The sequence below is a fragment of the Thunnus maccoyii genome, chromosome 18, assembly GCF_910596095.1.
Source record: "Thunnus maccoyii chromosome 18, fThuMac1.1, whole genome shotgun sequence".
Taxonomy (NCBI): Eukaryota; Metazoa; Chordata; class Actinopteri; order Scombriformes; family Scombridae; genus Thunnus; species Thunnus maccoyii.
Window position 1 is genome coordinate 20,129,286 of NC_056550.1, and position 15,229 is coordinate 20,144,514.

The window sequence follows — 15,229 nt, forward strand, 5'->3', positions numbered from 1 at the left end:
CATTGGGTAAAGTGCCACCTTTCGGTGTCTGCCTTTGCTGACACAACAACAAAGAAGCGTTAGGAAGCGAGAGCATTATCTACTTATCACTTCCGTCTTTGCTAAAATCCCCGTATGCGGCAAGATCAGATAGTTCGTATTTTCAATTATTCGAATTAAAGTTGAATAATTAGGGCATTAAACTTATTTTGTGCCCCGCTTATTAAATTAAAAGTCATCGTATTGGCGTATTATTCAGATTATAACCAGAATTTTCCAAAAACAACTTTATTTTTAGTTATTCCTTTTGGGCATGCGCATTACCACTGTCTTGCCGTTCACTAACTGAAACAACAAACGTGTTAACGCTGTGACGGTAAGTGTAGCTGTTAGCTAGCTATATTCGTACTGTCATTTTAAAATATGTACTAATTGTTTTTTCTTGTTTGTTATGTTGTCACACGAAGATGAGCACGACATAAGTTGTGGTCGACTTTTGCTTCCTGAATATCAGCTCTCATCCTGCTCCCTGTAAACTCTTTGCCACAACCTACAACAGATTGTACACAATCATCATGGCGACCCGGGATGGTGGGTATTGAGAAAATATAGCAATATTTTCTTCATATCTTTGCATTGAGCCTAGACACTGTTAATGGAATAACACGAGTTTCCAACTGATATGTTAATATATGACGCTATTAATGCTACGTATTGTAAATTCATGTCTATTCGTAACGTTATTTCTAAAATATTTACCAGTGTTGTAGCTAGCTAACGTTAACGCTTGCTAACGTCAGTCAAATTTAGATCTGATGAGGTCTAGCTAAGGTTAATGTTAACCAGAATTAGGTTTGAATTGGTGAGCTGTAGCTGATAAAGAGCTAACTAAATATGATGAAGTTGTGAATGGCAATGACTAAGTGCCATGATGCAGTACGTTATGTTGCCAGTTTTATAAGGCCAACCATATTACAAGATCTAGTGTCTAACTTACACATTTTCGTCGGAAAACCATCTCTGTTTTGATTTGCTCTTTTTTCTATTTATTATCTCATCCAACACACAAGTAAGCATTGCTGCCTGCGTTTAGAAATTAACGTTGGAAAGGCCTCCAAAAGGGCAAAAGAGACGGAGTGCGTGAGCAGTAAAACGAAACTAGACTTCGTCACACACGTTTTACTGTGAAAGAACGGTATATATCCATACATTAACTACTGTGTGAAAGTATGGAGAAATACATCATAAAACATGTACAAATTCATTTTTTATACTTTACAGGAGAGCCATAAGAATTGCATCAAGAACCAACTAACCTACAGTTTGTTAAAGGATCTAAAATATAGAGATGTGGTAGACTTTAAATTGGTATCATCATCAAATAAGGTTAGAAATAATTAGTAACCTGAAAGTATACAAATATTTAAAATTAGAGAAAGCCAGTATCTTTATTATCTTAAAAAGGAAAAAAAAACAAAAAACGGGGAGTCGGGTTTCCCCCAGGAAATTTTTTAGCAGAGGTGTTTCCAGAATTGACTCTTCTGCCAGCCTTGTCTGGTTATCAGTTTAGTAGATGATGGTCTAATCAACAGCCACACACACTGAATGAATGACATTTCCTGTGTGAAATTGAAACTTCTGCTCTTTAGTTCATAAAAGTGGTAGTTTTATTATATAACTTTTGTGGAGGTGGTCTTAATTTCAGGCAAGGCTAAGAAATACTGAAAGATCGTTGTATTTCAGGTAAAGTGGTAAATATATGGAAAAGTCACAGTGAAGAACTAAAAACCTGTAGCACACTTTGTAAGCTTAAAATTTGTTTTAAAATAATTTAATCGATAAATGTAAAAATGTATCATCAAAACGGCATGTTGCAATTAGTGTGGTAGAAATATTGACATTTTTGTCTGTTGTTACTCTTGATAGAGGTGTAATAAGCTCTAGTTTCAGCCTACTTCTTCTTCTTCTTCTTCTTCTTTTATATCTGTAGAAAATCTTTAATGTTGCGATATGTGTTTTCTGTTGTGCTGTTTAGTCGATATTAATCACCCCTCTATTTTTTCGCTGCATTGTTTTTGTAATTCGCCACAGACTAAAATAAATTTCACTTTCAAAAACTAAACTGAAAAGTAATTTAACTGGGCCGTATTTCACTGTGTTAACTAAATAAAAAGACCAAATAAAACTTTCATTAACACAGATAGCAGGCTCGCTCGTATGGCATTATATAATACACTGTTCATATGTCATTTCTGCAAGACAAACACTCCGACTTTCAGAATAGTTTCATCTATGTGGTAAAATGTGCGATATACTATTCTGAGAACTAACAACATTGAATGCAGATGCAGTATATGATTTTATGTAATGGAAATAAATCTAAAGTTTTCATGCTCTTACAGGAAGTGAAGAAGTTATAATGGAAACTGAGGCAAAGTCAAAAGAAGCTGAACCACTAGGTGAACTTGTTGAAAAAGGTGACGCAGAATCTCCGTCAGATGCGGGAAACGCCACAACTCAGGACTCTAGTATTAGCAATGGAGACAACACAGACGAAAAGCAGGAGATGGTTGACTTGAAGATTATCTGGAACAAGATAAAGTATGATCTGAAAATTCCTGTTGATAGCACCGGAGCCAAACTAAAAGAGAGCATCCATTCTCTCACTGGTAAGAGCAGACAGTAGTTCAAACCTTAAACTAAATATCATTGTGAGTGTTCAGAGTGATCGACAAAGACTAATAATGTAATGACTGTTTTCCTTCACCTTAATAGGTCTTCCACCTGCAATGCAGAAAGTGATGTACAAAGGATTGCTTCCAGAGGACAAGACGCTACGTGAAATAAAGATTACAAATGGTGCAAAAATAATGGTGGTAGGATCTACAATAAATGATGTATTAGCTGTGAATACACCCAAAGAGGTCATTCAGCAGGAAGTTAAAGCCGAAGAAAACAAGAAAGAGCCTTTATGCAGGCAAAAGGTAAGATTTATTACACGCACATGCAGTACAGTAAAGTATTTTCGGTAAGGTTTTGTGACTTTTAAACCTTTCTATAACCCCCATTATTGCAGCAACACAGGAAAGTTTTGGATAAAGGTAAACCAGATGATGTAATGCCAGCTGTCAAAGGAACAAAGGTGAGAGCAAAGTTTCATTTTGTTTGGCTTGTAATTCTAAAGCAGTTGAGTGCTGCTGTTAGAGAAATACATTTATTGAATGTGTAATTTCAATACCAGACATAGTGACTAACTGCTCCATCTCACTAACAGGAACGATTACCAACAGTGCCTTTATCCGGAATGTATAACAAGTCCGGAGGAAAAGTTAGACTCACATTCAAACTGGAGCAGGATCAGTTGTGGATTGGAACAAAGGGTGAGATTATTGCTGCTGGCCTCATTTTGCCGAGCTCAGTGCAACACAAAGATACTGATAATAACTTTTTCTTCATCTTTGTGTATTCTCCTCTGCAGAGAGAACGGAGAAAGTCCCAATGGGCTCCATTAAAAACGTAGTGTCTGAACCCATTGAAGGCCATGAGGACTATAGCATGATGGTAACTGTTCTTGCCGCTACCTGCATGTCAGACTTACGTTTTATGAGAATGCCAAACACTCAGAGACCAAACTCATTTACATTATAATAGTGTATAGAGTAGCTAAGAAGCAGACTTAGATTAACCTTTATGTTTAAAGGCTCTGCTGTTATTCACTGTCAGTGAAAAAGAAGTCTTGTGACAAATAATTGGAGATCCAGATCTCTTTCAAGTGTCATTTAACAGCATTGATATAGAGATCATAAAGTTTAGGAGAATGTAAAGCTCAGTTGACAATTCTGTCGTCTGGAAACTGATATCTTTTTAAGCTGGATGTTTTACTGAAAAGGGTCCTATAACTGCAATTACCAACAGCTTTTTATATCTCATTTTTAACCTACGCATTCTCTTTCAAACCTTGCTCGGTATCTCACTATGGGAAGCGCCTTCAGGCATGACCAATTATGGAAGCTCCAATATCACCACACCTGTCAGGAGACAGACCAATCATTTTGAGATGCACAGGCCAGCCTGTCCCTCTTTATAAATGCCGGTGGTGTCCCACCTGTCATTCTCACTTTCTTCTCTTTTTTCTACCGCTTACGGGACAAGCTAGCACATCGAGGTGAGCTGTGTCCCCATTTCTGCTGTTAGCGGTCAGTAATTTGTAGCTAGCTATGGCAACCAATCTTGTAAGGGGAAGGTTGGTGGCAGCAAGGTTAAGGACATTGAGTCCCACCCAGCCATGTGTGGACCGCATGTATGGGAGTTACGCATGCACAGGCATCGCTCACAGACTCACTGCATTGCTGCACCATGCCGGTGAGGATCCCCGAGTGTTGCTTGAGAGTGTCGTGAGAGTGAGTGTTCCCCTCTGTTCAACCAACTGCTCGACATTTAGGGACAAGCACAGTGGTGGAGCAGAGGACAAGGATCACATTAACTTGGATCTTGGCGACAAGATAGGGATGCCATCCTTCCCCCTGCTCAGACATCGTGGCTCAGCAGCTCTTTCAGCAAGGAGGCACAGCCTTCCCCTGCCCCTATGAAGTCAACCCGAACAAGGTGAGTAAATCTGTGGATGACAAAGGGGATGAGAGTGATCCATATGATGGCAAAATCCTGCCTTCCCGTTAGATCTCTGTGAAACAGGTCATGGCTGCCGTCCCTGCATGCATGAAGGAGATGAAACAGTACTGGGACAAACTGTCCAACTGCTCCAATGGTGGAGCAGTCGGTGGCATACCATCTTCATCCCAACTGCCAGTCCACCCTCGCCTTGGCTGGGCCCATTCTCCTGGGAAAGATGGAGCGCATCACCACTTTCATGTGCCAGAAAATGTACAAGTCAGCGGCTCAGTCTGTGAAAAACCGTAATGTGGTCACCCTGCTTAGAGCTTATCAGGCTGAGCTGTTCCAGGACATGGGCCACTTTTTAGATGAGGGTTCTCCCAAGTTCAGCTATTTGGGAGGAGATATGTATCGTCACGGACCTTATCTTCCGTGTGTCTAGAGGTGCAGTTCCCCAGAAGCATTGGGACAAAAGCCTTTGCCGCTGGCGGGTTGAATTGCTCATCCCGCCCGTTGGAGGGGAAGAAGAGGCCAACTTAGGAACTGTAGTCAGTGGAAACAGAGGCTCAGCAGTCAGCACTCAGAGAGATCCCTGCCCTGAGCCTTCCGGGGACAGACTGGGAGTTTCCTCTTCCCCACAAGAGGAGAAGAAAACACCAGTGTCCCAGTCAGTGCTGTGCAATGGTCCAGTATGTTCCACCCATTCACAGACACAGAGAAGCACAAGTTCCCTCGGTGCTTCCTAGTTCATGTCTCTCTCCTCGCCCCCAGAACCCTACAGGGTCAGTTCAGAAGGGGGAATTGGGAATGTGTCAGGCAAAGCTCACACCGAGACTTCACATGTTTTTTTCATTAAAGAAGCCACTGTCGCAGCCAGGAATAAAGCTGTGGCCACAGTGTGTAAAAGAGAAAACAAAAAAGTTGAGGCAGACTGTCTCCACAAGAGAGCGCAGCTGCTCCAGTTTTGAGGCTAAAGCCCCCAGGTCGCCTTGCTGTCAAAGTGGAAGAATGGCGCGCATGCAGAGTTCACCCCTGGGTGTTTACAACCACTACCAGGGGTTACAGGCTTCAGTTCGCAGTAAACCATCGTCTTTCAATTGTGTACTGTTTTCAGAGGTCATGGGGGAAGCAGCAGAGGCTTTGGAGAGCGAAATTTCTTCTCCCTACTTAAGAGTTAGTGACGGCGGGTTTCAGGCTGCTGCCAGCGGGTTGTCCTCCATGTAAAGCCGGGCTGTGGTGCACACAGACGTGGGGACAAGCCAGAGAACGACCGCCGCTTAGAACCAGAACCTGAGCAACCCGCCTGCCATCTGGACAGAGACACGCAGAGAGTTTCTGCCGAAAACAAGCACCGAGACCCGGGGAGACATGACAGCAGCTGCTCACTAACAGCTAGACTACATGTGTTTACAGCAGAGAACAGAACGGAAGACAGATGTCTCACTCTGCTACTTTTTGCTGCGACTGTGCTGCGGGTGCGGACGGTCACGAAACAGACACTTTGCTGTTCCTGTGTCTGACTTTCTGCCCAGCTTATCTGCTCTGTTCAGCCTGACGTGGTTTCCACCAAAAATAGACTAGGTGCATATGTTTAGTGGAGTGGAGAGCTGCTTTTGGGATGCGCTGCAGCATGTCTGGGGGAATCACAAACATTCACTAGAGTGGCCATGTCAATCATGCAAAAAAGCATTTTGTCTCCCACTCAGAATTCTGTCACAATTTCAAGTGGAGACATTTTGCCAGCACCTGACTCTGTTTATCTGGGGTAACCCGGTCTCATTATGAGCCTACCTCTGCCTGACAGGGCTGATGGCCTCAGTCATTTCTGTTGTTTCTTAGGGGTTGTTGAGAATGTGGGATTTCCAACGTTGGGTGTCTTCTTTACGTCTGGGCATATGACATCATCTCGGCTGAATGGTGGGGATTTCACCGGAATGTCTCCTGTCTCTCCATAATTGGAGAGACCTGGGGGTTGTTCGCCACCGGTGTCCCCTTAGGAACGGTAATTATGGGGAAAATGGTGTCAAAGGATGCTTCACTGACAGGGTGGGTTGCTGTAATCCTGGCTTTCAAATAATTTTTCCATTCCTGATGAATTGCCATGTTTTGGTCTGGCCTATATGAACCAGCAGGAGGGCACACGCTCCTTGAAATTAAACAGACCGGCCCAGAGTGTAATAATGTGGAGCAGCAAGCACGGCGCACCATCCCCTGTGTATTGAACAGCGGGGCAGATTTGCTCTCCAGAGGAAATCCTCTCTACGGCAAGTGGAGGATCAACCCCCGAAGTGCTTCACCTGATGTGGGAGAGATTCAGCTAAGCGTCTGTAGATCTCTGCATTGCTCGAAGACATGCAATGTCTTCTGTTCTTTTCGTTAAGAAACAGAGACACACCACTGGGAAGGGACGCACGGCTGAAAGTGAGACACATTTCACCCCACTCAGCCTCATTGCTCAGATACTGATCAGAGTGAGAGAGCAGCGGCTGTCTTTGGTTCTGATAGCCCCATATTGGCCCAGCAGACCGTGGATGGCGGAGCAAGTGCAGCTCCTTCACAGCTAGCCATAGCCGCTGCCGTTATGCAAAGACTTGGTGTCATAGGCGCACAGACAGATTTTTCACCCATACCCTGAACAACTGGCTCTCTGGGCTTGGAACATGAGAGGCTAAGTTTGAATGAGTCAGATGTCCTGTTGAGGGTGATTGAGAGTATTCAAAGCACAAGGTCACTAAATACGCATTCATCATTAGCTCGTATTTGTGAGATGGTGTGAGGCTAGAGCCATCATTTCGTTCCAAAGTTCTGTTCTGGATGTATTATGCTTCCTGCAGGATTTACTGGACAGTGGTAAAGGTTTATCCACCATTAATGTTTATTTGGCCACAATTTCAGCCTGCCATGTGGGTTTTGGGAATGTGCCAATTGGACAGCATTCTCTGATAAGGAGGTTTGTGAAGGGAGCCCGCTGGCTGTGGCCTGCGCGCAATCCTTTATTTATGTCATGGGACTTGGCAACTGTTTTGGAAGCAATCTCAGGGTTTCCTTTCGAGCCCTCGGACTGTTGTAATTTAGAAGTTGCTCTCTCTCAAAACTACTCTGCTTAGGGCTCTGAGTCGCTAGAGCCTGTCACACTGGGTGGTGGAAGCTATAATTCTTGCTTATGAGAGTTGTAGACTGCAGCCCCCAGAGACCCAGCAGGGTCACTCCACCAGGATTATGGCTACCTCATGGGCTCTGTTCAGGGGCATTTCTGTGGGTGACATCAGTGCCACTGCTAGTTTGGCATCCCCACACAAATTTATTCGGTTTTAGCGCACCTTCACTGGCTCTTCCAGTCCTGAGTGTGGGTTCATGCTAAATGTGTGCTAGTCCATGGAGAGGGCTTGTGGTGTTGACAGTTCTGGGTCAAGGTGTTAGGGGCTTCGGAGCACGCAATGCAGGACTGGGCCACATCTCTCACAGTGGGATACCGAGCAAGGTTTGAAAGAGAACTTAATGTTACTGGGGTAACTCCAGTTCTCTGATCATCGAGTGAGGTATCTCACAACACTGCCCTGCTTGCATGTGCGGGGTGCTTGGAAGAAATACATATACATACATAGAATGACAGGCAGGACGCCACAGGTGTTTATAAAGGGGGAGGGGCTGGCCTGTGCATCTCAGGATGATTGATTTGTCTCCTGACAGACGTGGTGTTATTGGAGTTTCCATGATTGGTCATGCCTGAAGGTGCTTCCTATAGTGAGATACCTCGCTCGGTTATCAGAGAACTGGGGTTACCCTGTTAACCTAAAGTTTTGCATGAATGGGAAGCATTAAACCCAGAAAATTAGCTATTTATCATGGAATTCATCTTATAAATATCAATCTACTAGACTGAATTTCATGTAAGCCAGCCACGAGCACATTGAAGCAAAAATATTCATAATGAAAGTTAACATCTGGGCCTGTATTTATCAAACTTCCAAGATTTCAGCTTTAAAAATGCTCCAAAGAACCAATTTAAGAGTAAAAAAATGGGGCTGAGTGAGAGCAATGAGACTCGTTTATCAAGTGACTTGCTCCTACTTACAGCAAAGTGAAAAAGTAACCTAAATCTTAAAATTTCTAGGAGTAATAAATGTAAAATAAATAATCTAATATATTTCTAATGTACAAATATAAAAATTGGGATAAAATTATAGGAAGTTTTCTGGAATGGAAACGAAATTCTGCTGCAAAGCATCCTGTTGTTGGGAGACGAGGTATGTGAAATCAGAATAAGGAGAATTAAATACCACAACGACAAGTGCAGACAATGAAGGTTCTTAGAAAGATTACAAACAAATGCAATATTTGTTCTTGCTGTTGCTTTTCACTTCTGATAGATGCCAAAAATAAGAAAAAGGGTGTAGTATCTAACAAATGTTCAGATGTTAAATCTCTGAGCCAGTCACTCAAGTAAAGCTTGTTCCTGCGTCACTGAAGAGTTGAAATCTGTGAGGAATAGATGGTAGAGGAGACAAGGATGATTTAAAACGGCAATGGGCAGGCAGTTTTTCTTCTGAAACTGTTAGACAGTCGTCGGTATTGGTGATCGACCTTGTGTAATTGACAATTTAAGTTAAAAGGATGGAGAGTCAAGGTAAACAGAATAGGAAAATCACTTTAATTTGTGCATTGCAGAACATCTATGGAAGTGATTGAGTGGGCTGTAATATACTGCAAAAATAATTTGTCTTTTTCATTGAAAGGTCTTATGACAGCCAGTATATTACACACAGTATATCTACAGTATCTATCAGGCCTATTGAATATTGATTTATTTCAAATATTTTTTATGTAGATATCTATTTTTTCATAATTCATTCTCATTTTAAATGGTTTAATCAAATATCATGCATATACTCTAGATTAGATGTCCTGTGTTATGATTTGTATTTAAAAATGTACTACCCTTTTTTTTTTTTAATCTTTTGTAGGCTTTTCAGTTGGGTCCAACAGAAGCTTCTCAATATTGGGTCTACTGGGTGCCTGCACAGTTTGTTGATGCAATCAAAGACACAGTCCTTGGAAAATGGCAGTATTTCTAATGTGCCTCTTTTTTTGACAATGATGAACTGGGAATGAGAGGAGGAGCCAATGAAAAATGAAACTGGAGTCAACAGTGAGGCTTAAGGAACTAATTGGAATATATTTGAAAGAAACGGACGGATACCTGTGGACTAATCATATTCTTCTTAGGCTAAAAGTGCACTATGTGGCAGCATAACATTTCTCAGCCCTGTTGATCATTCAAGGTTTTCAGCAAATCCAAGGGAAAACAATGAAACAATTGTACAGAAATTGCTAACACTTTTCTTCAGTTATTCTTAAAGAAATAAAACTTATTTAATGAAATGAATGAACTAGAGCAGTGTTGTTTGTCCTGTCTGTGTTGTGTGAAAGTCACTCAAACTTTGTTTTGGATCCAGATTGTGTGGAACCAAAAGTTTTGCATATCCAGACACTGCAGTTCCTCACCGTTCCTCTTCAAGTTGCTTGGGGATTGTGAGTGAAGAGCAGTTTTCAGGTGCTGCCACAAATTGTGAATTAGATTGACTCTCGTACTTGGCCGTTAAAGTCCTTCCTTTCCAGTTTCAGCTTTATGTTTTGGGTTGCTTGTTTGATTAAAAAAAATAAATCTCCCAGTAGCAGCTTCCTTGCAGACTGCAGCATGTTTTCCTCCAGGATTTCTCTGTACTTACCTAGACAAGTCTTCTGCCCTGATGTAATGTTCAGTGTTTAGCTTATATTAAACAAACTGTAGCTCTTGGTATGATGGCCAAAAAGCTTGATTTTGGTCTCAGACTATAGACGATGGTACTTTTGCGCTTTGTTTCAGTGTATACCACATGTATTTTGGCAAACAGTTGCCAGTGTGCTTGTTCAGCAGGACACCTAAATGGAGGAAATGAAGCTGGGTGTTGGCTTGTGTTCCACAGCCTTATTTCTCTTTATTACTCATGGATTATGTCACTTCAAGTGATAAAGTCCTGTACCTAGATTATTCATATGAATAGAATTGCATTACATACAGGGTTAAGTAATCATGATGAATATATTGTCTTGTATTTTAACACATGAAAAGAAATAGTAATGAATATTAAAACACTAGTACATTATGGCTGATCATTTTGTAGTTATTTTAGTGTTTTTCATGACAGTGTTGATCAAAATGAATGACTGCTCAATTTTCCTACCACTTTTTGAGCATCAGTATCATTTTCAACTAACATTGCTATAGAGACTGATAGCACAATACAGTTAAATATTTTTTTCTGTTTCTTAACACATGGACTTTGTGTCTGTGAGGGGAACAAATATTCCTGTGGCATATGAGGTGTCCCTACAGCTTACAGCATCATTATTTCAAACCCTTCATTCTAATCAAACAAATGTATTGAGGTCAAAAATTCAAGGTAAAGGTCAAAATGTAAAGTCCAGACTGCAACTCCATTTTGCAACTTTCCATTTTGACTTTTATGTTACAGCCTATATAGATAAAGTCCAACATCCTCACAATTTGTTATTTTTAATGAACAAAAATAGTCCCCCTGGCCTTTATTTTATAAGTGCTGTACAGCAAAAACATTTAAAACACACACACACACACACACAATTGTAAGGAGTTTGGTCATTCACTCTCAGGACATGAGGTGGTGTTTTTTGGCGAAGTCATGACCCGCCCTACTCTGCCTCTGATTGGCTAGTACTCGTTGCCTTCGTTGGTTGAGTTTGTTAGGTTTAGGCATGTGATTGGTTGGGATAACGGCAATACGATCAGGGTAAGCCAATCAGAGGCAGAGTAGAGCGGTCAATGACTTTGCCGTCCTAGGAAAAAAAATTATCGCGGCCGGAACTGAAGTTGCTGCCGGCGGAAGGATATTCCCGAAACTTCCGGTTTAGCATTGTTGTTGGCGGGACGCGGGAACTACAAACGGACTATTGGAGTACTCCACGCGTGGACCATCGTTAAATGACAGCGGCAGCCAGTAATGTACAAAACAGAGAAAACAACCGGAGAAAAAAAACGTCCTCCGCCCGTTAAGGTCCTCTCGGGTCAGCTGAGGACAGCAGAGAGCCGGGGGGCAGTTGACAGCGGGGATGGGTGTGTCATCAGGCTGGGCAGGGGTCGATCACTGCCGGTGTCACTGGTGTGGATGCAGGGGACTGTCCTGGAAGTCCAGCTGGACCGGAACACCGTGCTGCTGATGGATGAGACGGGGACCTTTGCTGTCCAGGGCGTTAACAACATCCCCAAAGGGAAACCATGTTTGTCCCAAGGTAAATAAACCAGGTGGTTGGTTTCTGCTTGATGAATTTAAATGAATTTAATTTGAATTAAATAACACACACACAAAGTACAGCATAACCCCCTGTGCAATATTTCATTTCAACCAATGGTTGTATCTGCAACACTAAAGACAAAATTAGTCTATGAACTTAAGAAGTACAAAGGCCTTTCTACAGCAAATCTTGTACTTGCAGCAGGTAAAAACACTAGTGTAGAGCAACAATTAGTCGATCGAAAGAAAATCAATTGGCAACTATTTTGATATTTGATAAATCATTTCGGACATTTGTGAACAAAAGTGCCAAATGGTCTTTTGTTGGAGCTTCTCAAATGCTGCGATTTGCTGTTTTTTTCTTTTGTCATATATGACAGAAAATGTAATATCTTATTGACTGATAAAACAACTCAGACATCACTGTTGTGATTGCCTTTTTTCACTTTATTTAGCAGTTCAGTGACTAAATGATTAATTGATTAATCAAGAGAATAATTGGCAGATGAAACGATAATGAAAATAATTGTTTGGTGCATCCCTACACAAGTGTAACTATACTGTAACATTACTGATGGCTCTGTTCACACTGTCATGGTCAGTTACACCTGGTGAGAAAGGTCTATTAAGGTATTAAATCACTCATGGATGGTGTAACTACTGTTGCAAATTCATATTTTACACACAAACGTACAAGCTGAAGTATGATGCATTGCTGTTGTTTGATAAATAAATGCAGGCTTTTTACTTTTAATGGAAACTTTATTCCTTTTGGCACTGGAATTAAAAAAATGTAAACTTTTACGCCACTGCCAAAGGTGCATGTCTTGTGTACACTCAGTTGCCAGTTTGTTAGGTACACTTAAAATCCCCCTCCACTCAAAAATATGTTTTTCTTCTTGTTTTACAGTTGGAATTCATTCTGCAGAGTGATGTATATGGAAAGTTTGACACTAGAAGGCTGTTTTCATATTCATCTCATGAAAGTGGAAAGTTTCTCTGAGCTCATTGAAAATTCAGTTTTAACAGACATTTACAAGCAGGATCTGTTACATCACAAAATAGTTTGGAAGCCAATCCTGATCCAATATTCAACTTACACGAGTGTGATGTGGAAACTTGAAGCCTCCAGTGCACAAACACTGAAAATGAACATGACAGAAGATGTTTCCTACTTCACTGTGAAGTAGTTAAACTTCTGAAATGAAATATACTTGCATATTTATAGATTCTGGGATTTTGAATGAGGGAAGAGGAGAAGATGTAATTTTAAGGATTTTAAGAAGATAATTTAACTTTTTTGTCGAAAAATCATATCAGACACAAATTATTCAAAGCAGAGTAATATATATACATGTCAAAACATGTCTGGAGGGGATCTTTAAAAGCTAATGCAGTCTAAGACAACAACCCTGCAATAAATCCTACTGTGATAAAGATTATTTTCTTTGTTGAAATGAACATTTTAAAGGTATTAATTTAACTTTATGGTCATTTTGGCGGCTGTTGAGTTGTATTGTGTTACACTGACAGGTGTTCCCAATATTTTGTCCACCTCGTGTATAACAATGACGGTGTACTAAATATTAGAAACACTTCTCAGTGTAACGACCATTAACTTGAATTAACACCTCTTTAAAACAGTTTTTACAAAAACTGAACGTTATTTATCACAAGATTGTTGTATTAGACTGCTTTTGATTTAGCTAAATAAATACCTAATAAACAAGCAATTTACAGTATATTAGTGTGTTTGAAGCAGCCTATAGTACATCCAATCACTCATACAATTATTGTTTGGTTTACATGAAAACCTACCACACAAATCTCAAAAAAAATGTGAAATGTGTGGCTGAAGCAGATAAATTAAGATTTTAAAAAATTAACGTACATGAATAATATCTTTGTCTCTGAAAAACAGCCACATCCGTATCACCGTCCTTGTTTCCTGGAATCTATTGTCACTGAACAATGGACCACCTGCTGCTGTTTTTACAGGCAAATATGTCATGGTGATGGGTGTCATCCAGGCCACATCCCCGGAGCCAGTCATCCGCGCAGTGAAAATGGCAGACCTCTCTGAGCTCGCCGCACTTCACAGGCGGATGTGGAAGCTGGAGGTGGAGGACCTGCAGCAGGTGCTGGTCTGAATACAGAGAGCTGTTGGTGGAAACGCTGCCTCGCTGGTGGCAGGACGACCTGCTCCTGTCACATATGTCCTGCTGGGTAGGCAGTACTCAAGTGATTCATGACAACTGAGAAACTACCTCACAGGACTGAACAGCATATTCTCCTGAATGTCAGCCTCCTAACTAGGAGGTACGACGCAAGAGCGATGAAGACTTTGACATGTTTGTAAATATTTACACTGTAAAATACGAACCGTAACAGACTTTTCCACTGGCCCCTACTCCAAGGAGTCCTTCAGAGACACTCCTGGAGCTGACACACACAAGTTGTTCAGTAGCTGTGGGAAATATCTACTGAGGTTTGCAGACAAGAAAAACATAGATGTTTGGATGCATTAAGTGTAAATAATAAAGTAATAAATAAAGATTCAGTTTACATTCTTGGCCTACTTTTCTCTTCTAGAAATTTGAATGAATTTAATGGATATGGCTGTTGATTTTTATATTTTTCTTATTGTCAACAAATCTCATGTGCAGATCCTACTAACAAGCATTTTATGTGTGTCCTGGTATATCTTATTCCTCTGTGCTGTAGACCGCAGTTGTGGTCCAAAAACTACTAAAAACATGTGATTGAGCTACATCACTGCACTGGTTGACACATTCCTTCACCTGGAAGACAATGGCTCCAAAGACTAATACCAGCAATAAGATATAATAAAAATATAATAAGATGTATCTTTCAGCAGACGTTTCAGTGTTTCGCTAGCTTGCTGTGCTACATTTCACAACCTCTTGACTTTGTGCCACATTATAAATGTCACAAAGAGTCTCAGTACAAGTCATGAGGTTGTGATATGTAGCACAAGCTAGCAAAGCTCTGTAGACGGAACTGCGTTCCTGCACATGCTCAGCAGTGTCTGTTGTTGAAGGAACTGCTCTCTGGAGAGTTACAATCTTATCACTGTTATCAGTAACCATTGTTACAGGTCACCCAATCCAACAGTGTAGCTAATTGATGAGTTTTTAATAGTTTTTGGACAACAATAGAACACACACACAATACTTGTAAGTAGGATCAGTTCACTGTTGCTTTGGCTGTGCACATTTGACAATAAGAAAAATCTAAAAAAAAATCGTGTCAGGAGCTATTTTACCTAAATGGCAAATTGAGATTGAATAACTTTTTTGGAACACAAG

At 40.9% G+C, this 15,229-nt stretch overlaps 2 protein-coding genes across 2 annotated transcripts; both read left to right on the top strand.

The window, feature by feature from the left end:
- The first annotated feature begins 85 nt into the window (after positions 1–85).
- ubfd1 (ubiquitin family domain containing 1) lies at positions 86–9,976 on the top strand. The gene is made up of 8 exons (XM_042392881.1): positions 86–355; positions 447–570; positions 2,382–2,648; positions 2,755–2,963; positions 3,056–3,121; positions 3,254–3,359; positions 3,458–3,540; positions 9,555–9,976. The coding sequence occupies exons 2-8, from the start codon at positions 555–557 to the stop codon at positions 9,663–9,665; spliced, it is 858 nt and encodes a 285-aa protein (XP_042248815.1). The 5' UTR covers positions 86–355; positions 447–554; the 3' UTR covers positions 9,666–9,976.
- A 1,485-nt stretch (positions 9,977–11,461) lies between these two features.
- On the top strand, positions 11,462–14,467 carry rmi2 (RecQ mediated genome instability 2). The gene is made up of 2 exons (XM_042393184.1): positions 11,462–11,898; positions 13,899–14,467. Exons 1-2 carry the CDS (start codon positions 11,610–11,612, stop codon positions 14,048–14,050), a joined length of 441 nt encoding a protein of 146 aa, XP_042249118.1. The 5' UTR covers positions 11,462–11,609; the 3' UTR covers positions 14,051–14,467.
- The last annotated feature ends 762 nt before the right edge of the window (positions 14,468–15,229 follow it).